Genomic DNA, 24,968 nt, shown 5'->3' with positions numbered 1-24,968 from the left:
GAGATAGGAGGATGAGATAGGAGGACAGGATAGGAGGACAGGATAGGAGGTCAGGATAGGAGGTCAGGATATGAGGTCAGGATATGAGGACGAGAAAGGAGGACGGGATAGGACGTCGGGATAGGAGGTTAGGATAGGAGGAAGGGATAGGAGGACGGGATGGGAGGATGGGATAGGAGGTCAGGATAGGAGGTCGGGATATGAGGACGAGAAAGGAGGACGGGATAGGAGGGGATAGGAGGACGGGATAGGAGGACGGGATAGGAGGTCGGGATAGGAGGTCGGGATAGGAGGTCGGGATATGAGGACAAGAAAGGAGGACGGGATAGGAGGACGGGATAGGAGGACGGGATAGGAGGACGGGATAGGAGGTCGGGATAGGAGGACTGGATAGGAGGATGGGATATGAGGACGAGAAAGGAGCACGGGATAGAAGGATGGGATAGGAGGTCGGGATAGGAGGACGAGAAAGGAGGATGGGATAGGAGGACAGGATAGGAGGTTGGGATAGGAGGTCGGGATAGGAGGACGGGATAGGAGCACCAGATAGGAGGACGGGATAGGAGGTCGAGATAGGAGGTTGGGGTATGAGGATGGGATATGAGGTTGGGATATGACAACAATATATGAGGACGGGATATGAAGTCAAAATCTTCCTCCTTTGTTTATTTTCCTCCCCGACAAGGATGAGGAAGGAAAAACCGGGCAACGCCGGGTATTCAGCTAGTTCCCTATATTATAGGCTCTTGTGAGCAGGATCCTCATATTTCTTTTTTAATTGTTTATTAGTTTTTTACTCTGTAAGTAATGCCTGTACGTGTCATCTCTATATTGTAGTGCTGTGGAATTTGTTAGTGCGAAATAAAAAATAGCAAGATGTATAGACAATAATTTTTATTCTCTTTAAATTTATATTTATTGCTTAATCATAAAAGAAAAAGATCCAAAAGTTGAAAAAAAGTCCATCCATATAAATTATACTCAATAATAATGATAACAACAACAATAATAATTATAATGGTATACACAAGAATTTAGGCTTACTTATTGCTTAAATATAAAGGAAAAAATCCCCCCCCCCCAAAAAAAAAAAAAAAAAGTAGATCCATATATATTCAGTAATAGCTGACCATAGGCCTGACACATGTGCAGCCCACTGTGATCACCACAGTCTCCAGTCTATAGGAGAAGCTGCAGCTTTTCTGCTCCCATCGTAGGACCATCATCTCCTGCTGGACGGGGGAGGAGATCAGGTCTGGATTCTCGTTGCCATCAGCGTCTACACAAGCAAAAGTGACACAATCGGCCTCGGAGATCACAAAGGGGAATCTGTTGGGATCTGTGTTGAGGCTGAAAAGACAAATTCGAAGTGTGAAACAAAACACATTACACTTGGTACATTCCAATTCTACTATTGTGTATCCGGCCAATGGGGAAGGATAATGAGCGACGATCTCTGTGATCAGCGTTGGTTTTATGGGTCTTTACATGGCCCAACCAACCCTGCGGACGATTGCTGGATAATTTTTGAGTTAAAATTACTCATTGTCTGATGCACATCACCTGTTTACACAATAACGATAATAATCAATATAAATTATTTTAATGGATGCACAAAAGATCCAATGATCCGACAATCAACTTGGAGGTGAGTTCACATTAATCATCTATCGTCTCTCTCGCTACATATATGTATAGTTTTCAGCCAAGATATTTGTCTGAACTATTTGTTTTACATATGATGGGGTTGAGTTTACACTAGGTTGTTGTTTGCTTTCTGTTTTGCTTCTTATACTTTTAGGACCAACTTCCTCTGACATGTTTGTTTGTGCAGCTTCAGGCTCTGAGTTTACTGATGGTTTTCTATGAAACCCAATTCTCTCTCTCCTTTTTAGGACCACACTATTACTCGCTACATGACCTCAATCTAATGCAAATATCCAAGGAACGTGGATAATGGCATTATATATATATATATATATATATATATATGTGTGTGTGTGTGTGTGTAGATGAGGATAGTGAGTGGCATCTAATGAATCCCCCTATGTCAAAACTGAACTGGTTGGGCTTAAAATGTAGCTGTCAGATCCCACAAAAAAGAAAAAAGAAATAATATGTTATTCAGTACCTAATCCTGATCATGTGCATCTCCTTTTTATGCCTCTATCACCTATATTTTTTGTTAGAAAAATACCCCTTTTCATTAGCTCACAGTGTTAGAAATCCTCTCAGGGGAAGGGGGCGTGTCCCCCCCTTGTGGTGTTGAGAGGTGATTGGTGGTGTGGTGGGAGGGGGCGTGTCCCTCCCTTGTGGTGTTGGGAGGTGATTGGTGTGTGGTAGAAGGGGGCGTGTCCTTCCTTGTGGTGGTGGGAGTTGATTGGTGTGTGGTAGAAGGGGGCGTGTCCCTCCGTGACTCATAGACAAGCCTGATGCTGCTGCAGGACTAGTTAGTGTCGCAGTAGATATGGGGACCCCAAGTGGTGGGACTTTCAGGGGCCAGTTTCTTTATTAAATATTCACAGTTTCTTATTTATTCATATTTTTGTTCACTAAATAGTTCTATGGGAGAAATTTGCACATAACCATATTACTATCCAACACTGCTAGTAATGGGGTAAGTACATTACCGGTAGTCCCAGGGTGATAGAGAGCGGGTATGAACGTCCTCCATCTCCACCAAACTATCCAGGTAACTGGTGTCAATGACACTGGTGTCCACTATCATAGAGGTTGGCAGGCGCCGATTCCTTCTTCCAGGACATCTCCCTCTGGCCTCCAGGTGGAGCTCTTCATCCCTAGATCCTTCCTGAGTATTAATTTGGGACAAATACTCATCTGGTAGAATGGCCGAAGAGCAGAAGGACACCAGGAAAGTCACCTGAGCAGGGGATAGAGACTTATTTTGCATCCAGTTTCTTTAAGGAAATGTAATGTAAAAGATAATATATAGGATAGTGTCTTGAAGAGGCATTATAGTTTATTTAATGTGTAAATGAAAGGTTCTACTTTCTAATAGACTTTATGTTTCGGTTCTTCAGAGAAATGTTATAACTAGAGCAATATGTTCCAACCTGTAGCCTTCCAGCTCCTGCATGGATATGAGATGGGACCCTCACTATCCCTTAAAACAACTCCAACTATAATAAACACAGACTATTAAATAAATGCACACAATTTTTTTTTTTTTAAACAGGACTAAAGCAATGACAGGAGTCAGGTGAAGTGCTTGGCCACAGGAACTCATGAATACTGTGTGATCCCCAGCTGTCTGACATTCTGCATTGGACCAGACAGCAATAAAGGGGGGCACACTCTGGCTTGCCATTCCTGCAGTGCCAGTACATTTTAAGGCCACCAAGGTCCCTGCAGAAAATCCTCCTCTGGTAATCCACCATGCCTGCCCCTTAATGATGTTACAATTATGATACCCTTAAAGGGGTACTCTGCCCCTAGACATATTCTCCCCTATCCAAAGGATAGGGGATAAGATGTCTGATTTGCGGGGTCCCACCACTGGGGACCCCTGCGATCTCCCTGCTGCATCCAGCATTCGTTTAGAGCATCGGGTGTAGCGCCAGAGCTTCGGAGACTCGTGATGTCACGGCCACGTCCCCTCAATGCAAGTCTATGAGAGGGAGCATGACGGCCGTCACGCCCCCTCTCATAGACTTGCATTGTGGGGGCATGGCCGTGATGTTACGAGCCTCCACCCCGCATCACCAGTCATCCAGCATGGAGCAAAGTTTGCTCCTTGAATCGGATGTCTTGGGTTCCGCAGCCGAGATCGCGAGGGTCCCCAGTGGCGGGACCCCTGCAATCAGACATCTTATCCCCTATCCTTTGGATAGGGGATAAGAGGTCTAGGAGCGGAGTACCTGTTAAGGACCCAGGACATAAACTTACGCCCTGAGTCCCGGTCCCGCGATATAACGCGGGGTCACACGGTGACCCCGCATCATATCGCGGCGGGCCTGGCGTCATAGTGAAGCAGCACTGATCGCGGTGCCGTGCACTATTAACCCTTTAGCCGTGCGCTCAAAGCTGAGCAGCGCGGCTAAAAACGAAAGTAAAAGTGCCCGGCTAGCTCAGGGAGCTGTTCGGGATCGCCGCAGTATAATCGCGGCATCCCGAACAGCTGTAGCACAGGAGGAGGTCTTCTTACCTTCCTTCCTGCAGTCCGATCGCCGAATGAATGCTTCAAGCCTGAGATCCAGGCTTGAGCATTCAATCGCCGAAAACACTGATTGATCCATTCCTATGGAGATGGATCAATCAGTGTAAAAGATCAGTAAATGCAATGTTATAGCCCCCCCTATCGGAGCTATAATATTGTATAAGAAAAGTGTAAAAAAATCATTAACCCTTTCAATTATCCCTTCCCCTAATAAAAGTTTGAATCACTCGGCATTTCCAAGAATAATAAAAAAAAAAAAACGTGTAAATAAAAATAAACATATGTGGTATCGCCGCGTGCGGAAATGTCTGAATTATAAAAATATACCGCTTTTTAAACCGCACATTCAATAGCGTACGCGCAAAAAAATTCCAAAGTCCAAAATAGCGCGTAATAAAAAGTGATCAAAAAGTCTGATCAGAACAAGAATAGTACCGCTAAAAACTTCAGATCACAGCGCAAAAAATGAGCCCTCATACCGCCTTGAACACAGTTAAATAAAAAAGTTATAGGGCTCAGAAAATGACAATTTTAAACGTATAAATTGTCCTGCATGTATTCATGATTTGTTTCTGAAGTGATACAAAATCAAACCTATATAAGTAGGGGATCATTTTAACCGTATGGACCTACAGAATAAAGATAAGGTATCATTTTTGCCGAAAAATGTACTGCGTAAAAACGGAATCCCCCAAAACTTACAAAGTAGTTTTTTTTTCATCAATTTTGTCGCACATTGATTTTTTTTCCTTTTTCACCGTAGATTTTTGGGTAAAATGACTAATGTCATGACAAAGTAGAGTTAGTGACGCAAAAAATAAGCCATCATATAGAATTTTAGGTGAAAATTTTAAAGAATTATGATTTTTTTAAGTTAAGGAAGAAAAATTCAAAATGAAAAAACGGAAAAAGCCCGGGTCCTTAAAGGAGTACTCCGGCGTGCACTTTTTTCCTTTTATCCCGTCCGGGCTGCAAAATAAAAGAAAACACACTTTCTCTTACCTGTCAACGAGCCCCCGGAGCTCCGGTACACTCCGGTACAGGTGTTCGGTCCCCGGGCTGTATTCTTCTTACTTCCTGTTAGCCCGGCACATCACCCGGAGCTTCAGCCTATCACTGGCCGAGGCTGGACATCGCTGCGGCCGGTGATAGGCTGAAGCTCCATGTGACGTGCCGGGCTAACAGGAAGTAAGAAGAATACAGCCCGGGGACCAAACACCTGTACCGGAGTGTACCGGAGCTACGGGGGCTTGTTGGCAGGTAAGAGAAAGTGTGTTTTCTTTTATTTTGCAGCCCGGACGGGGTAAAAGGAAAAAAGTGCACGCCGGAGTACTCCTTTAAAGGGTTAAGGATGCCTACTTCCAAGACTCAGCCTGTTCACCACCATGAGGTTTAACATTTTCTGTTACTTAATATGAGCCCACCATAATTTACTTACAATTTGTACCCAACTCATGAACCACCAAAACTGTGAGGCCATGTTCACACCTCCGGAATATCGGCACGGAAAATCTCCATGCGGACATTCCAGAGACTGTGGGCACTGGCATAATATTCCGCATGGGAATGCCCTCTCTCATAGATCGCTATGCATTCCATGCGTAGTCCACAGAAAGAATGAACTGTATCGTTCTTTCTGCGGACAAGGAAAACAGATTTTCCATGCAAGAAACATCTGGGGCCTAAATCCCCCTATGTGCACAGCGCTGCAGAATCCCATAGAATACAATGGGACTCTGCTGCTCCAGAATCTCCGGCAGAACTCCAATGCGGAATTCTGGATGTGTAAACATGGCCTGACATCTTGTGCACATTTAATTCAATGCCATGAATGTATAACTTGAAAATCTAGTGGGGCAAAAAAGTATTTAGTCAGCCACCAATTGTGCAAGTTCGCCCACTTAAAAAATATGAGAGAAGCCTGTAATTTTCATCATAGGTATACCTCAATTAGGAGAGACATAATGAGGAAAAAAAATCAATAAAATCACATTGTCTGATTTTTAAAGACTTTATTTACAAATTATGGTGGAAAATAAGTATTTGGTCACTTACAAACAAGCAAGATTTCTGGCTCTCACAGACCTGTAACTTCTTCTTTAAGAGTCTCCTCTGTCCTCCCCTCATTACCTGTATTAGTGGCTCCTGTTTGAACTTGTTATCTGTGTAAAAGACACCTGTCCACAACCTCAAACAGTCACACTCCAAACTCCACTATGGCCAAGACCAAAGAGCTGTCGAAGGACACCAGAAACAGAATTATATACATGCACCAGGCTGGGAAGACTGAATCTTCAATAGGCAAGCAGCTTACTGTGAAGAAATCAACTGTGGGAGCAATTATTAGAAAATAGAAGACATACAAGACCACTGATAATCTCCTTCGATCTGGGACTCTATGAAAGATCTCACCCCGTGGTGTCAAAATGATCACAAGAACAGTGAGCAAAAATCCAAGAACCTCACAGGGGGACTAGGGAATGACCTGCAGAGAGCTGGGACCAAAGTAACAAAGGCTACCATCAGTAACACATTATGCTGCTAGGGACTCAAATCATGAAGTGCCAGATGTGTCCCCCTGCTTAAGCCAGTACATTTCAGGGCCCGTCTGAAGTTTGCTACAGAGCATTTGGATGATCCAGAAGAGGATTGGGAAAATGTAATATGTGAGGCCAAAGTAGAACTTTTAGATAAAAACTCAATTCGTCATGTTTGGAGGAGAAAGAATGCTGAGTTGCATCCAAAGAACACCATACCTACTGTGAAGCATGGGGGTGGAAACTTCATGCTTTGGGGCTGTTTTTCAGCAAAGGGACCAGGACGACTGATCCGTGTAAAGGAAAGAATGAATGGGGCCATGTATCATGAGATTTTGAGTGAAAACCTCCTTCCATCAGCAAGGGCATTGAAGAAAACACGTGGCTGGGTCTTTCAGCATGACAATGATCCCAAACACACAGCCCGGGCAATGAAGGAGTGGCTTCGTAAGAAGCATTTCAAGGTCCTGGAGTGGCTTAGCCAGTCTCCAGATATTAACCCCATAGAAAACCTTTGGAGGGAGTTGAAAGTCTGTGTTGCCCAGCGACAGCCCCAAAACATCACTGCTCTAGAGGAGATCTGCATGGAGGAATGGGCCAAAATACCAGCAACAGTGTGTGAAAACCTTGTGAAGACTTACAGAAAATGTTTGACCTCTGTCATTGCCAACAAAGGGCATATAACAAAGTATTGAGATGAATTTTTGTTATTGACCAAATACTTATTTTCCACCATAATTTGCAAAAAAATTCTTTAAAAATCAGACAATGTGATTTTATGGATTTTTTTTCTCATTCTGTCTCTCATAGTTGAGGTATACCTATGATGGAAATTACAGGACTCTAACATCTTTTTAAGTCGGAGAACTTTCACAATTGATGGCGGATTAAACACTTTTTTGCCCCACTGTACATGTCGAGGCAAAAACTATGAAAATGGTTATAAACACAGTAATTCTTTAATTCACAAAGAGTCATTCTTCAGCAGGCCAGAGAGGAAAAGCCCTTTAAGGAAACCTCTAGGGGAACAATGGGTGAAGGATTTCACCCACGTTAAACTTAGAGTGTTATTACCAACATGTATCTTATCAAATAAAATTGTACATTGTACCAGATAAATTGTATATTCATTTTTTATCCAGGTAATAAATAGTTGTAGAATAAACATTGAAACGGTGAGGGCAGGAGGCAACCAAAAAGTTTCATCTATTCCTAAAGCCCAGAACACTCCTCATAGTAATACAGTAGGCACCAGGGGCGGACACAGACAGCAGAGGGCCCCTGTGCAAAGAATGTGCCTGGGCCCCCCCCCAGCACTGTGCCCCCTCATGTACCTAGACCCCACCGGGGGGGCCTCCACTTACCCCGCGCGTGTAGTGTCGCCACTTGCCTTGTCCACCACAGGTGGATGGAACGGCTCCTGAGGTGGGCTCCGGGTGGCCCCTGTCCCTCTCAGTGTGCGGCCCAGTGAGTACTCCCCCAGGTCAGCCTGACCCGTATCTAGCTGGGAGGCAGAGGGCAGTGCTCCCCTTTACATTCGCACCCCTGGACTTAGCACGACACCCCTTGGCACCCCCTGGTTCCTTGGCTTCTTATCCTTAATGATAGAAATGACTTACAGGCAGGGCCAGACTGGGACCAAAAATAGGCCCAGGCATTTTTAAATAAACAGCCCATTTTTATGGTGGGGGTCTGACTCATGGGACCCCCACCAATCACCTTGGTTCAAGTGGCTCCCGAGATGTTGGAAAGCTGCAACTCCCATCATGTCTGAAGTGACTACAGCTGATGGGACAGTCAGGAGACTACACAATGATATCAGTGACTACAGCTCTGATGGGACAGTTAGGAAAATACACAATGATATCACTGACCTGAGTGACGTCTTCTCTGTTGTCTTTACTTTTCTTCTTCATCTGGTCCAGACACCAGGATTTCTTCCATCTTCTCTGCAGAGTCTGACACCTGGACATCATTGGTTCCTTAATTTGTCAGTAGATCCTCATCCTCTGTATGATGACAATAATCGTTATAACCTTGCCAAATACTGTACCCCTGAATATAATACTGCCAACCACTGTACCCCCTGAATACTGCCAACCTCTGTACCCCTGAATATAATACTGCCAACCACTGTACCCCCAAATATAGTACTGCCAAATACTGTACCCCTGAATATAATACTGCCAACCACTGTACTCTATTAATATAATACTGCCAACCACTGTACCCTGAATATAATACTGCCAACCACTGTACCCTGAATATAATACTGCCAACCACTGTACCCTGAATATAATACTGCCAACCACTGTACCCCTGAATATAATACTGCCAACCACTGTACCCCCTGAATACTGCCAACCACTGTACCCCTGAATATAATACTGCCAACCACTGTACCCCCTGAATACTGCCAACCACTGTACCCCCTGAATATAATACTGCCAACCACTGTACCCCCTGAATACTGCCAACCACTGTACCCCCTGAATATAATACTGCCAACCACTGTACCCCTGAATATAATACTGCCAACCACTGTACCCCCTGAATACTGCCAACCACTGTACTCCTGAATATAATACTGCCAACCACTGTACCCCCTGAATACTGCCAACCACTGTACCCCCTGAATATAATACTGCCAACCACTGTACCCCTGAATATAATACTGCCAACCACTGTACCCCCTGAATACTGCCAACCACTGTACCCCTGAATATAATACTGCCAACCACTGTACCCCCTGAATACTGCCAACCACTGTACCCCTGAATATAATACTGCCAACCACTGTACCCCCTGAATATAATACTGCCAACCACTGTACCCCTGAATATAATACTGCCAACCACTGTACCCCTGAATATAATACTGCCAACCACTGTACCCCTGAATATAATACTGCCAACCACTGTACCCCTGAATATAATACTGCCAACCACTGTACCCCCTGAATACTGCCAACCACTGTATCCCTGAATATAATACTGCCAAATACTGTACCCCTGAATATAATACTGCCAACCACTGTACCCCTGAATATAATACTGCCAACCACTGTACCCCTGAATATAATACTGCCAACCACTGTACCCCCTGAATACTGCCAACCACTGTACCCCTGAATATAATACTGCCAACCACTGTACCCCTGAATATAATACTGCCCACCACTGTACTCTATCAATATAATACTGCCAACCACGATACACCACTGAATCACCCCATACACTCCATCCTCAGTCTCCTCATCACCCCATACACCCCACGCACCCCATCCTCAGTCTCATCCCCCCATACACCCCACACAACCCATTCTCAGTCTAATCATCACCCCACGCACCCCATCCTCAGTCTCATCACCCCATACACCCCACACAACCCATCCTCGGTCTCCTCATCACCCCCATATACCCCATCCTCAGTCTCCTCATCACCCCCATACACCCCACGCACCCCATCTTCAGTCTCATCACCCCATACACCCCACACAACCCATCCTCAGTCTCCTCATCACCCCATACACCCCACGCACCCCATCCTCAGTCTCCTCATCACCCCATGCACTCCATCCTCAGTCTCCTCATCACCCCATGCACTCCATCCTCAGTCTCCTCATCACCCCATGCACTCCATCCTCAGTCTCCTCATCACCCCATACACCCCACGCACTCCATCCTCAGTCTCCTCATCACCCCACGCACTCCATCCTCAGTCTCCTCATCACCCCATGCACTCCATCCTCAGTCTCCTCATCACCCCATACACCCCACGCACCCCATCCTCAGTCTCCTCATCACCCCATGCACTCCATCCTCAGTCTCCTCATCACCCCATGCACTCCATCCTCAGTCTCCTCATCACCCCATGCACTCCATCCTCAGTCTCCTCATCACCCCATACACCCCACGCACTCCATCCTCAGTCTCCTCATCACCCCACGCACTCCATCCTCAGTCTCCTCATCACCCCATGCACTCCATCCTCAGTCTCCTCATCCCCCCATGCACTCCATCCTCAGTCTCCTCATCACCCCATCCTCAGTCTCCTCATCGCCCCACGCACTCCATCCTCAGTCTCCTCATCACCCCATTCACCCCACGCACCCCATCCTCAGTCTCCTCATCACCCCATGCACTCCATCCTCAGTCTCCTCATCACCCCACGCACTCCATCCTCAGTCTCCTCATCACCCCATGCACTCCATCCTCAGTCTCCTCATCACCCCATCCTCAGTCTCCTCATCACCCCATACACCCCATGCACTCCATCCTCAGTCTCCTCATCACCCCATGCACTCCATCCTCAGTCTCCTCATCACCCCATACACCCCACGCACCCCATCCTCAGTCTCCTCATCACCCCATACACCCCATGCACTCCATCCTCAGTCTCCTCATCACCCCATGCACTCCATCCTCAGTCTCCTCATCACCCCATGCACTCCATCCTCAGTCTCCTCATCACCCCATACACCCCACGCACCCCATCCTCAGTCTCCTCATCACCCCATACACCCCATGCACTCCATCCTCAGTCTCCTCATCACCCCATGCACTGCATCCTCAGTCTCCTCATCATCCCATATACCTTAAGCACCTCATCATTATTACACAGCTGACACCCCCCACCCCAGTCCTTCTCATCAACATTAAACCCCCTAATCACTACACCCCTGACTCCCCCTCTGGTCCTCCTTATCAACACTACGCTCTCCCAGACCCCCAATCTTTCTTATCATTACACCACCAACCTCTTCAACACCCCTCCTGTCCTCTTCATCATCATTACAATCCCTTCCCCCCCCCCCAAACCCCCCCCCCCCCCGCCCTGCACCCGACCGTCACTCTCCTCACCTTATCTGCTCAGTGATGCGGCTGTGAGGCGGGAGGGTTTGCTGCTCCTGTCGCTACTGCCGGGGTCAGAGGCCATGACACGTGACATCAGGGGCTTGGAACAGACGTGCGTGCCTGCGCGGGGCACGTCTGTTCCCATCAGCCCCTGGCCTGTCCTCTCGCCCGGCCGAGGTAAATTACTGCTGTCAGCGGCAGGTCCGGGACCTGTTGCTGCAGCATTTAGTATGAAGTACTGGCAGGGGGCCCTGCAGGGGCCCAGACTGTGAGGCCCAGGCTGTGACCTGGGCTACTAGGGGGCCCCCTAACACGCTGGGCCCCTGTGCAGCCGAACCGGCTGAACAAGTGATATGTCCGCCCCTGGTAGGCACACATATATTCCTTACTCATAAAGCAGAATCCCCTGTGCTCAGATCTATAACGCTATACAGATAAGACTTAAAGGGGTACTCCAATAGAAAACACTTTTTTAAAATCAACTGGTGACAGAAAGTTAAACAGATTTGTAAATTACTTCTATTTAAAAGTCTTAATACTTCCAGTACTTATCAGCTGCTGTATACTACTTAGTTATTTTCTTTTTTAATTTATTTTCTGTCTGACCACAGTGCTCTCTGCTGACACCTCTGTCCGTATCAGGATCTGTCCAGAGCTGGATAGGTTAGCTATGGGGATTTTCTCCTACTCTGGACAGTTCCTGACAAGGACAGAGGTGTCAGCAGAGAGCACTGTGGACAAGACAGAAAGGAAATTCAAAAAGAAAAGAACTTCCTGTGCAACATAAAAAAAATAATAATAAAAATTTTTTTTTCCACTGCAGTACCCCTTTAAGGGACTTTAGGTTCTTTCCTTTCAAAATCACATACCCCTTTAGCACTCTACATTATATTGCTTGAAAAAGACTGTAGAACAGTAAAACCCACCAAAAAGGCCTCTAAAATGCAGCAGTATTCTGTAGTAAGTTCACACGCAGAATTTTGGTCTGTTTTTGAGTGGTAAAATTGCTGTTTTTTGCCATCAAAAATGGCTGAAAATAAACCAAAACATTTTCTCAGCTTTTTTTTTTTGACATCTTTCTAAAGTCTAAAAAACTGGAAAGATATAGGCAAGTCAATAAAGAACCAACTGATAAATTCTGGATTAAAGTCATTTTTCTATAATTATCCTCAATACAATATTGTAAAATAGAGACTTTTATACTCACAAGTATCAGGTATATTGTACGGTCCATTCTGCTCCTCCTGCTGGGGGCGCTGTCTGCTGTGGTGGATCTTCTGCTCTGATTCTTGGATCCCAGTCCCTCTCTCTATTTATCTCGGTTGTTGCTCCGGGTGGAGTCTTTATCCCAGGAAACATAGTTTTCCAATAAGTTTCTGTATATTCCAGTGTCTGTGACCATTGTGTGGACTGTCCAACTCTGTCAGGTTGTGTCAGATAATAAGAGAAAGAAACCGGCGTCAGATCTCCAGAACTTCCCTAAAGAGGGGCCATAATTTATCTGAACTCTCAGCGGTTATCTCTGACCATAGAGATAGCAGCACACGGTAATGATTGCCATCAATGCTTCCTCCTGTGCTCATTGCTGCCCCCTGTTGAGCAATGTAATGTCTATGAGCTGCCAAGAGAAGTAAGGGAAGAGCAGTAAAGACTGCTAGAAAGGGGTACGCTGGTGAAAAGCTATTTTTTTCATATCAACTGGCTCCAGAAAGTTAAACAGATTTGTAAATTACCTCTATTAAAAAAATCTTAATCCTTCCAATACTTATCAGCTGCTGTATGCTTCAGAGGAAGTTGTGCAGTACTTTTCTATCTGACCACAGTGCTCTCTGCTGCCACCCCTGTCCATGTCAGGAACTGTCCAGAGTAGAAGAAAATTCCCATAGCAAACCTCTCCTGCTCTGGACAGTTCCTGACATGCACAGAGGTGTCAGCAGAGAGCACTGTGGTCAGACTGAAAAGAAATTAAAAAAGAAAAGAACTTCCTCTGTAGTTTACAACAGCTGATAAGTATTGAATGGATTAGGATTTTTTAATAGAATAGAAGTAATTTACCAATCTGTTTAACTTTCTGGCACCAGTTGATTTGAAAAAAAAAAATATATATATATATTTTAAGTTGTTAAAGGGGTTCTAGCTACTTTTAGACTATGTGTAACATTCGTTAATTCCAATTTAATGTAAATGATGTAATGCATCTTTTCTCCTGCAGAGGCACTGTAGGGGACAAACATATCCATCTGGATACCCCACTGATTACAGGTAATCTTTAGAGGTGCCAGCAATAGGAGGGTGCCTCGTGGTCAGCTTATTTTTTTAGGAATTCTAATTAAAAAAACATTGCCCAAAGGGAACACCTCGATACTTTAGTGATCTATTGAATTGTGGGGAGTGAACGTGTCAGGCCTCCTATTTTAGGGCAGTATAGGATAGCGGGTGGACACAAAGCTTAAAGGGGTACTCCGGTGGAAAACTTTTTTTTTTTTTTAAATGAACTGGTGCCAGAAAGTAAAACAGATTTGTAAATGACTTCTATTTAAAAATCCTAATCCTTTCAGTAGTTATTAGTTGCTGTATAATACAGAGGAAATTCTTTTCTTTTTTAATTTCTTTTTTGTCTTGTCCACAGTGCTCTCTGCTGACATCTCTGTCTGTGTAAGGAACTGCTGTCCAGAGCAGCATAGGTTTGATATAGAGATTTTCTTCTGCTCTGGACAGTTCTTCATACGGGCATCAGGTGTCAGCAGAGAGCACTGTGGACAAGACAAAAAAGAAATTCAAAAAGAAAAAAATTTCTTCTGTAGCATACAGCTGCTAAAAAGTACTGGAAGGGTAAAAAATTTTTAATAGAAGTCATTTACAAATCTGTTTAACTTTCTGGCACCAGTTGATTAAAAAAAAAAAAAAAAAAAGTTTTCCACCAGAGTACCCCTTTAAAGCTGTATAGTTTTAATAGAGCAAAGACTTAAACATAGCTTGTAAAACCTGCTTTATTCCCTCAATGATAGAGAAAGCTTATGAGTCTGGCTTCCCCACCCACCCATTGATAAAGCCTGTGGGTCCTGCTTCCCCACCCACCCATTGATAAAGCCTGTGGGTCCTGCTTCCCCACCCACCCATTGATAAAGCCTGTGGGTCCTGCTTCCCCTTCCACTCATTGATAAAGCCTGTGGGTCCTGCTTCCCCACCCACCGCTTGATAAAGCCTGTGGGTCCTGTTTCCCCACCCACCCATTGATAAAGCCTGTGGGTCCTGCTTCCCCACCCACCGCTTGATAAAGCCTGTGGGTCCTGCTTCCCCACCCACCCATTGATAAAGCCTGTGGGTCCTGCTTCCCCACCCACCGCTTGATAAAGCCTGTGGGTCCTGCTTCCCCACCCACCCCTTGATAAAGCCTGTGGGTCCTGCTTCCCCTTCCACTCATTGATAAAGCCTGTGGGTCCCGCTTCCCCTTCCATTCATTGATAAAGCCTGTGGGTCCTGCTTCCCCACCCACCCATCGATAAAGCCTGTGGGTCCTGCTTCCCCTTCCACTCATTGATAAAGCCTGTGGGACCTGCTTCCCCACCCACCCATTGATAAAGCCTGTGGGTCCTGCTTCCCCACCCACCGCTTGATAAAGCCTGTGGGTCCTGCTTCCCCACCCACCCATTGATAAAGCCTGTGGGTTCTGCTTCCCCCCCCACCTATTGATAAGGCCTGTGGGTCCTGCTTCCCCACCCACCCATTGATAAAGCCTGTGGGACCTGCTTCCCCACCCACCCATTGATAAAGCCTGTGGGTCCTGCTTCCCCACCCACCCATTGATAAAGCCTGTGGGTTCTGCTTCCCCCCCCCCCCACCCATTGATAAGGCCTGTGGGTCCTGCTTCCCCACCCACCCATTGATAAAGCCTGTGGGACCTGCTTCCCCACCCACCCATTGATAAAGCCTGTGGGTCCTGCTTCCCCACCCACCGCTTGATAAAGCTTGTGGGTCCTGCTTCCCCACCCACCATTGATAAAGCCTGTGGGTCCTGCTTCCCCTTCCACCCATTGATAAAGCCTGTGGGTCCTGCTTCCCCACCCACCCATTGATAAAGCCTGTGGGTCCTGCTTCCCCTTCCACCCATTGATAAAGCCTGTGGGTCCTGCTTCCCCTTCCACCCATTGATAAAGCCTGTGGGTCCTGCTTCCCCACCCACCCCTTGATAAAGCTTGTGGGTCCTGCTTCCCCACCCACCCATTGATAAAGCCTGTGGGTCCTGCTTCCCCACCCATTGATAAAGCCTGTGGGTCCTGCTTCCCCTTCCACCCATTGATAAAGCCTGTGGGTCCTGCTTCCTCACCCACCCATTGATAAAGCCTGTGGGTCCTGCTTCATAGCCTTAGAGAATGCCTAAGAGCCCTGCTTACCCCACCTATCATAGAGACAGCCTGTAAGTATAAGTATTACCTCCCCCTCATAATAGAGTCTCTGAGTCCTACATCCCTAACTCATACACAGGGCTCGTGCAAGAATTTTTGACACCCTAGGCAAAAGCTAATTTTTCCACCTGTTGACCTTGCCCATTGGCTCCTCTTTTTTACACGCCACACCTTACTACTGGGGTGACACACTGTAACAAACCTCCTCCTTATGTACTCATCTTACTACTGGGATGACGCACTGTAACAAACCTCCTTGTCATGTAATCACCTTAGTGGGCCGAGCGGTGCCCCCATCAAGAGGGCGCTCTAGGCTGCTGCCTATTTTGCCTATAGGTAGAACCAGCCCTGCTGATACACAGTTATTTACAGCTCTCCCCCTAATGGTTTAAAAGGGGTGGCACAGGCTTTCTCTATGTATGGCTGGGGAAAGAAGGACTCACAGTCCTGGAGGGAGGACCTAGAGGTTCCCTCTATGAGTTCTGCAATCACTTATACAGGTTTTGACATACAAATGTTGAATCAGACCATATAGTTTTCTGATTTTAGCCCTTCCCCTACTGTATTTTGCTATAGGGACACTGGTTAGAGGCGCTTTTAAAGGGTTTTCCAGAGCTATGTAATTTCTGTATCCACCATTCAGGGGTTATCCAGGAAAAAACTTTTTTTTTTTATATATATCAACTGGCTCCAGAAAGCTAAACAGATTTGTAAATGACTTCTATTAAAAAATCTTAATCCTTTCAGTACTTATGAGCTTCTGAAGTTAAGGTTGTTCTTTTCTGTCTAAGTAATCTCTGATGACGCGTGTCTCGGGAACCGCCCAGTTTACAAGAGGTTTGCAATGGGAATTTGCTTCTAAACTGGGCATTTCCCGAGACACGTGTCATCAGTGATTACTTAGACAGAAAAGAACAACCTTAACTTCAGAAGCTCATAAGTACTGAAAGGATTAAGATTTTTTAATAGAAGTCATTTACAAATCTGTTTAACTTTCTGGAACCAGTTGATATATATAAAAAAGTTTTTTTTCCTGGAATACCCCTTTAACCCCTGCTTATCACTGTCTAAGTGTCCCTTCCCAAAAAAAAAAAAAAAAAGTGCTGCCATCTTGTCCATCTGACATAATCTTTGCCCTCTTAAAATGTCCCAGAATATCCTGGAATACCCATCTAAGTATATAGCATCACATAATGTCTTCTACTTCTCATTCTTCTCAGTCCGGTTTGTTATCACAAGCTCCCTCTTGGGTTGACGGCTCTTCTTATCTCTATCAGATAACTGGATGAGTAGTGTCCTCTTCTGGTTAATCAATAATGAAGGGATTCCATAGCGGAGAGGTTCCTGATCCTGACCTGTAAATTCTCACAAGATTTCCTAATAAATTCCCTAATTAAAATGATATCACAAAAAATACACTGAGCCAATACAACCTGAATATTAGGTTATGAATACTTCAGGAAACCCCAGGAACAACTGTGACCCTTATATAATGGGGCCTGGAGTCCGGATCACAGTACAGTCCACCAGCAGAACCTCCCCAGAGCACATCTGTGAGAGCAATGGCCGCCCACTGGGGAACATCAATGGTAAGAGCTCTGATCCGCTTCTATGCCATTTACCAGGTTTAGGGGTCATTATATGTCACATGATGAGTTAGTTAGGAATAATTGCTGATATTGATTTAGTGAGTTATCTGCATTAAGCTTGGTGTCATATAATACTCCTAGTCATGGCTGATTTGGGCTATAACAAAGACCTTTTATTTTTGGACAGGTTCATGAGTCTTATAGATGTTAATAAAGGAGCATTATATAGAATAAACCTGCAGCATCTTATTGGTCCATTATTAACCCTTACTCATGGTGATACATCCATAATGACCTCCTCTATTACATAGTATGTATATATCTTCTCCTCAGGTTCTTTCCACATGGCTTCTTCTGAGCCTCAGCTCTTGTGTCCATGGAACAGGAGAGCAGATCCCTGGTACAGATGGGTGGGATGTCCCTCCAGTGTCCGGCGGAGATTGTCCATTCTCTCTGGGCACCACATTTCCACCACGTGTGAAGGTTGATATGAAGGTCGGCAGTAGGAGTTCTGCACATCTCCTGACTGACAGTATGAAGAGCCGCTCAATGTCTCCATGGGAATACAGGTAAATATACAAGTAATCATAGATAATCCAAAGTGATAATAATATTATCTTCATCATCATCATCATCATTACTATTATGATCATCATTCTGCCCACTGAAATTAATAGGATGATAGTAAGTGGGGCTGGTGGTACTTGTGCCCTGGGTGCCTGGGGGTCCAACAAGCCACTATGTCTTGGTCAGGGTGTTTGAATATAGGACTAGGAAAGCAAACTAAATTTTTCCTGCAGGTAAGGAAATACATTTTGTTCAATGTTGTGGCCCCTGATTTGTATAATTTCTGCTTCTCTCCTTCCACCAGCCCTAACGTGGACCATAACAGGTTCCCTGTGGTCATCAATGAGGCCAGATGTCTCCACCACGGCTGTATGGACTCTGAGGGTAATGTGGACCTCATTATGAACTCAGTCCCCATCAGACAGGAGGTCCTGGTCCTGCGTCGTGAGATGAGAGAATGTGTCCCCGTCTATAAGCTGGACAAGCAACTGGTCACCGTGGGCTGCACCTGTGTCCGACCCATCACCCACTACCTCAAATAAGAGGCGACTCTGTAATGGTACCTCCTCAGAAGTGTTACCTTGTTACCCATGGCGACCAATCAGAGGACACGTTTTATCTTCCTAATATGATTTAGATTGGTTGCTCTTGGCAACAAGGATTTCAGGCCTACTGGGAACTCTTCATACAGTGTAAGGGACACTAAAGGTGTTGCCCATAACAACCAATTCAATTCCAGTTGTAAGTTCTCTAGCGACAGAATGGGAAAAATCTGGTTGTCATGGGCAACAGTTTCAATAACTTTATTTGCAAATCCCAATCTTGCAATGTGTAATAGTATTACAAAAATGTGTGGCGCATGTTCAGTTTTATAAGTTACATATTAATTATTATTTATATGACATATTTCTGAAAATATTCTGATTATTTATCTGATTATTTATTACGTAAAACTAATAAAAGTATTTATTTGTCAGCCTTTGAGTGCATACAGTACATTTGTAATATATCTATATATATATATATATATGTCAGGATCCGGACTGGTATGCGGAGAGGACACAGGTGGTGGATCCTCTGTCTCAGTTGGGGTGATGACGTGGGCTGTACCAGGGAACGGAATCTAAGGGGTTACTAGTTTTCACCAGAGCCCGCCGCAAAGCGGGATGGACTTGCAGCGGCAGGTAACCCCCAGGTCGTTCCATCCGATAGCGACTCAACCTCACTGACAGCTGAGTCAGGCGCGGTACACAGGAACAAGGCAAGAGCAAGGTCGGACGTAGCAGAAGGTCAGGGCAGGCAGCAATGGTTCGTAGTCAGGGGCAACAGCAAGGGTCTGCATACACAGGCTATGGAACACACAGAAACGCTTTCTCAGGGCACAAGGCAACAAGATCCGGCAAGGACAGGAAGGTTTTTTTTTAATATGTTTTGCAGGTGTAGGTACTGATTGGGCCAGGCGGCAATTAATGGCGCACTGGCCCTTTAAATTTTAGAGAGCTGGTGCGCGTGCGCCCTAGAGAGCGGGGCCGCGCGCGCCGGGACAGAACAGCAGGAGTACGGGGCAGGTGAGGTGATTGGGATGTGACTCGCGGGCGGGCGCATCCCGCTACGTGGATCGCATCCCTGCCGGTGATAACACTGCAGCACTCCCGGTCAGCGGGTCTGACCGGGGCGCTGCACGCAGAAGAATGCCGCAAGCGCTCCGGGGAGGAGCAGGGACCCGGAGCGCTCGGCGTAACAATATATATATATATATATATATATATATATATATATAATTTTTTTTTTTTTTGGGGGGGGGGGGTTCTTAAAGTTTACCCATCATTTGAACAAACTTCTGACATGTCTCAGTGACCCCCAATGATTACTAGTATGAAGGGACATTTCTGCGCTGCAGAGCTACGGTGGGGATCAAAACTTTGGGCACCCCAGGTAAAAATTTGTATTAATATGCATAAAGAAGCCAAGGAAAGATGGAAAAATCTCCAAAAGGCATCAAATTACAGATTAGACATTCTTATAATATGTCAACAAAAGTTAGATTTTATTTCCATCATTTACACTTTCAAAATAACAGAAAACAAAAAAGTGGCGTCTGCAAAAGTTTGGACACCCTGCAGAATTGATAGCATGCACTGCCCCCTTTGCAAAGCTGAGACCTGTCAGTGTCATGGATTGTCCTCAATCATCATCTGGGAAGACCAGGTGATGTCAATCTCAAAGGTTTTAAATGCCCAGACTCATCTGACCTTGCCCCAACAATCAGCCCCATGGGTTCTTCTAAGCAGTTGTTTAGAAATCTGAAACTGAAAATAGTCGACGCTCACAAAGCTCGAGAAGGCTATAAGAAGATAGCAAAATGTTTTCAGAAGTCAATTGCCTCTGTCCGGAATGTAATTAAAGGGGTAGTCCAGTGGTGAAAAACGTATCCCCTATCCTAAGGATAGGGGATAAGTTTGAGATCGCGGGGGGTCCAACCGCTGGGGCCCCCTGCGATCTCTCTGTACAGGGGCCAGGCTCTCCAGCCAGATAGCGGGTGTCGACCCCGCGCGAAGCGGAGGCCGACACGCCCCCTCAATACATCTCTATGGCAGAGCCGGAGATTGCCGAAGGCAGCGCTCCGGCTCTGCCATAGAGTTGTATTGAGGGGGGGGTGTTGGCCGCCGCTTCATGCGGAGGTCGACACGCCCCCTTCCCGCCGGCTGACGGGGCTCCGTACAGGAGATCGCAGGGGGCCCCAGCGGTCCGACCCCCCCGCGATCTCAAACTTATCCCCTATCCTTAGGATAGAGGATAAGTTGTTCACCACGGGTCACCACTGCTCCTTTAAGAAATGGCAGTCATCAGTAACAGTGGAAGTTAAAGCAAGATCTGTAAGACCAAGAAAAATATCAGACAGAACAGCTCGCAGGATTGTGAGAAAAACAATTCAAAACCCACGTTTGACTGCACAATCCCTCCAGAAAGATCTGGCAGACACTGGAGTTGTGGTACACTATTCCACTATAAAGAGTTACTTGTACAAATATGGTCTTCATGGAAGAGTCATCAGAAGAAAACCTCTTCTACATCCTCACCACAAAAATCAGTGCACATATAGACAAGCCTGATGCATTTTGGAAACAAGTTCTGTGGACCGATGAGGTTATAATTGAACATTTTGGCTGGAATGAGCAAAGGTACGTTTGGAGAAGAGGAACAGAATTTAATGAAAAGAACCTCTGTCCAACTGTTAAGCATGGTGGTGGATCAATCATGCTTTGGGGTTGTATTGCAGCCAGTGGCACAGGGAACATCTCATGAGTAGAAGGAAAAATGTATTCAATAAAATTTCAGCAAATTTTGGATGCTAACTTGATGCCATCTGTGAAAAAGCTGAAGTTAAAGAGAGGATGGCTTCTACAAATGGATAATGATCCTAAACACACCTCGAAATCCACGGGGGATTACATCAAGAGGCGTAAACTGAAGGTTTTGCCATGGCCTTCCCAATCTCCTGACCTCAACATAATTGAAAATCTATGGCTAGACCTTAAAAGAGCAGTGCGTGACAGACAGCCCAGAAATCTCAAAGAACTGGAAGACTTTTGTAAGGAAGAATGTGCAAAGATACCTCAAACAAGAAATGAAAGACTCTTGGCTGGCTACAAAAAGCATTTACAAGCTGTGATACTTGCCAAAGGGGGCAGTACAAGATATTAACTCTGCACGGTGCCCAAACTTTTGCAGACGCCATTTTTTGTTTTCTGTTATTTTGAAAGTGTAAATGATGGAAATAAAATCTAACTTTTGTTGACATATTATAAGAATGTCTAATCTGTAATTTGATGCCTTTTGGAGATTTTTCCATCTTTCCTTGGCTTCTTTATGCACATTAATAATTTTTTTTACCTGGGGTGCCCAAACTTTTGATCCCCACTGTATAGCAAGCAGTATACAGGATTGCAATGGAAGTCTATGGAATATTTGGCAATTCCGTACCATGGATGCGTGTACCACGGACCTCCATTGTAACCAATATTGCCCGCTTTACCTGTGTAGAGCAGAGATGGAGCTAAAGCATGTTTTTTTTTATTTCTTTAGTTTTTTGTTTTTTTCTTAAAGAAAACTTTAGAAGACTTTGCACAATAGAATTTACTATGCATTTTATGTCATGTTTCATACAAAAGCTGGAATTTCTGTATCAGAAAAAAACATGTGCATAAAACTATCACTATTGGATATACAATATAATAATATAGTGTTATCACTCATTGTACTGGATTCAGAATGTTAGTACTTGAAATACCCATGAAAGGAAGTTGTGTAGACCTCTCATTGTAAGTGTGGTGTTGTCTCAGCAGCTCCCTGGCCTCTTCCCCATTCCCAAGAGAGCCAAAAAGACACTATTTTGGTTATCAGTCGGTAAATGGCTACATTTAATGTATACGTAACAGGCTATTCCATTTTTCCTCTGAGTGAGCAAACAAATGTGAGCATAGCCCTACCTTGTGAATTCAGTTGTCACCACAGAACATTCTATAGCAGTTTGTTTTGACAAATGACAGAAAATGGCATCAGTACATCTACGTTGAAGTTATTGTGTAAAATATGTAATTTATGTTTTGTACTGACACAACTGCAGGTTTATATGTTTTTTGTTATAATAGCAGACTCACCATCACTCGTCCTCCTTTTGTTTTATTTCAACTCAGCTACATACATGTGTTTAAAGGGGTATTCCGGGCAAAAACATTTTATCCCCTATCCAAAGGATAGGGGATAAGGTGTCTGATCGCAGGGCGCCGCTGCTGAGGCCCCCCAGGCGATCTCCCTTTAGCACCTGCATTCTATACGGGGACTGCGTATAGAATGCAGGTGGGAGGGGGCGTGACGGCCCATAGACATGAATGGAGGGGGGCGTGGCGTGACGTCTTGTCACCAGTCCCGGAAACCCGGAGGTTTAAGAAACTAGAGACGCAGCCCCCGCATAGAATGCAGGTGCTAAAGGGAGTTCGCGGGGGAGTCTCAGCAGCGGCCCCCCACGATCAGACATCTTATCCCCTATCCTTTGGATAGGGGATAAAATGTTTTTGCCTGGAATACCCCTTTAAATACTATAACTTGGTCATGTGATCACCAGTCTGACTTTTTTTTTTAATCTGTCAGTGCCTAATGGTTACACCAGAATGTCAGACTCTGACTTCCTGTGGACTACAGGATGACATCATCACCTGTCAGATCCCTCCTACTAGCTCTGAGATCCTTACCCTACCAGCTTCATCTGCTATCTCTATGGGATCAGGATAAATAATAGTTATACACCTCCCCTTCTGCTCTATCTGTATACTGCTGCTATCTTTATGGGATTAGGATATATAGTAGTTATGCACCTTCCCTCCAGCTCTATCTGTATACTGCCACTGCTATCTCTATTGGATCAGGATATATAGTAGTTATTCACCTCCCCTTCTGCTCTATCTGTGTACTGCTGCTATCTTTATGGGATTAGGATATATAGTAGTTATACACCTTCCCTCCAGCTCTATCTGTATACTGCCACTGCTATCTCTATTGGATCAAGATATATAGTAGTTATACACCTCCCCTCCAGCTCTATCTGTATACTGCTGCTGCTAACTCTATGGGATCAAGAAATATAGTAGTTATAAACCTCCCCTCCAGCTCTATCTGTATACTGCTGCTTTGGGATAAGGATATATAGTACTCATACACCTCCCCTGAGGCTGTGTTCACACATTGCGTTTCTTGCTGCCTTTTTCTGTTTTTGCTGTGATTTTCCCTTAAATCATGGTTAAAATAGGAAATATACAGCCATTGTGCAAAATATAGTACAAAATATAGTAATTTTTACCACACTTGTGAAATCACTGCAAAAATCGGTAAGGCTGTGTTTACATGTTGCGACTAATTAACAGTACTGCAGATAATTACCGGATGTGTTTTTGAGACTTAGGACCAGAATCGCATAAAAAATTTAGCATTTCACTGTGATTTGCATCATTTTCACAATTTTTACCACAATTTTGTCCATTTGAGGCAAAAATGAATGCAGTAAGCATTAGCCTCAACGTGTGAACACGGTCTATAATACAGTAGAATGTGTAAAAAATGCTGTGAAAATTCATTGTGTAAACACAGCCTTAAGATGTTGAATCTACATAAAAGGCTTCAGTTGTATTTATAGATCAACTCACTTTCTTCTCACGGCAATATTTCTCTCAAAAATGTGCTTAAGGGTGCGTTCCCACTTGCCGTATACACAGCGTATTTGACGCTGCGCAAAACTTACGGCAGCAGCGGGAAATACGCTGCGTATCCCTTGCTCACTATACACACAGGGCTTTCCGACGGCAGCCCTATGTGTGTAGTGAGTTTTGGAGGCGGAGCCACGCGTCACAGACACTCCGGCACACGGCTCCGCCTCCAAAACTCACTACACACATAGGGCTGCCGTCGGAAAGCCTTGTGTGTATAGTGAGCCAGGGATATGCAGCGTATTTCCCGCTGCTGCCGTAAGTTTTGCGCAGTGTCAAATACGCTGCATATACGGCAAGTGGGATGCACCCTTAGGGTACATTCACAAGAGCGAATCCCCAGCGTATTTTACGCTGCAGATCCGCCGCTGAAGGACCTCTGTATGGTGCCTTTACAAGTGCCTGCCTGGAGTGGCAATACGCCGCTATGAGCAGACACACTGAAAAAATGTGCGAGTCACCATGCATGTTCTGTGTACTCGCACATACCACTGCCGCTCCTCCTGCTCTATGAGCTAGGCCGAGAAGTACCGCAATGTACGAGTATACTGCGCATGCGCGCTGCAACTCGCACAT

The 24,968-nt window shown here is 45.2% G+C and overlaps 2 protein-coding genes across 2 annotated transcripts; one reads left to right on the top strand and one right to left on the bottom strand.

The window, feature by feature from the left end:
- Positions 1–1,115: 1,115 nt before the first annotated feature.
- LOC130360532 (interleukin-17A-like) lies at positions 1,116–19,014 on the bottom strand. Its single transcript, XM_056563051.1, has 4 exons — positions 18,713–19,014; positions 12,778–12,990; positions 2,631–2,881; positions 1,116–1,350 (listed from the first exon to the last, which is right to left on the bottom strand). The coding sequence occupies exons 2-4, from the start codon at positions 12,802–12,804 to the stop codon at positions 1,116–1,118; spliced, it is 513 nt and encodes a 170-aa protein (XP_056419026.1). The 5' UTR covers positions 12,805–12,990; positions 18,713–19,014.
- LOC130360533 (interleukin-17A-like) lies at positions 17,208–18,719 on the top strand. The gene is made up of 3 exons (XM_056563052.1): positions 17,208–17,565; positions 17,899–18,134; positions 18,437–18,719. Exons 1-3 carry the CDS (start codon positions 17,539–17,541, stop codon positions 18,672–18,674), a joined length of 501 nt encoding a protein of 166 aa, XP_056419027.1. The 5' UTR covers positions 17,208–17,538; the 3' UTR covers positions 18,675–18,719.
- Positions 19,015–24,968: the final 5,954 nt, after the last annotated feature.

The sequence above is a fragment of the Hyla sarda genome, chromosome 3, assembly GCF_029499605.1.
Source record: "Hyla sarda isolate aHylSar1 chromosome 3, aHylSar1.hap1, whole genome shotgun sequence".
Lineage (NCBI taxonomy): Eukaryota > Metazoa > Chordata > Amphibia > Anura > Hylidae > Hyla > Hyla sarda.
Note: the sequence above shows the minus strand (reverse complement) of the source record. Positions and strands in the feature narration are given on the sequence as shown.

Coding starts and splice junctions, on each gene's coding strand:
- LOC130360532 (XM_056563051.1), bottom strand. CDS start 12,804: ATGGACCGTACAATATACCTGATACTT. Junction 2,882..12,777: donor GTACAATATACCTGATACTT/GTGAGTATAAAA, acceptor TCCCCTGCTCAG/GTGACTTTCCTGGTGTCCTT. Junction 1,351..2,630: donor CTATCACCCTGGGACTACCG/GTAATGTACTTA, acceptor TTGTCTTTTCAG/CCTCAACACAGATCCCAACA.
- LOC130360533 (XM_056563052.1), top strand. CDS start 17,539: ATGGCCGCCCACTGGGGAACATCAATG. Junction 17,566..17,898: donor CCCACTGGGGAACATCAATG/GTAAGAGCTCTG, acceptor TCTTCTCCTCAG/GTTCTTTCCACATGGCTTCT. Junction 18,135..18,436: donor ATGTCTCCATGGGAATACAG/GTAAATATACAA, acceptor TCCTTCCACCAG/CCCTAACGTGGACCATAACA.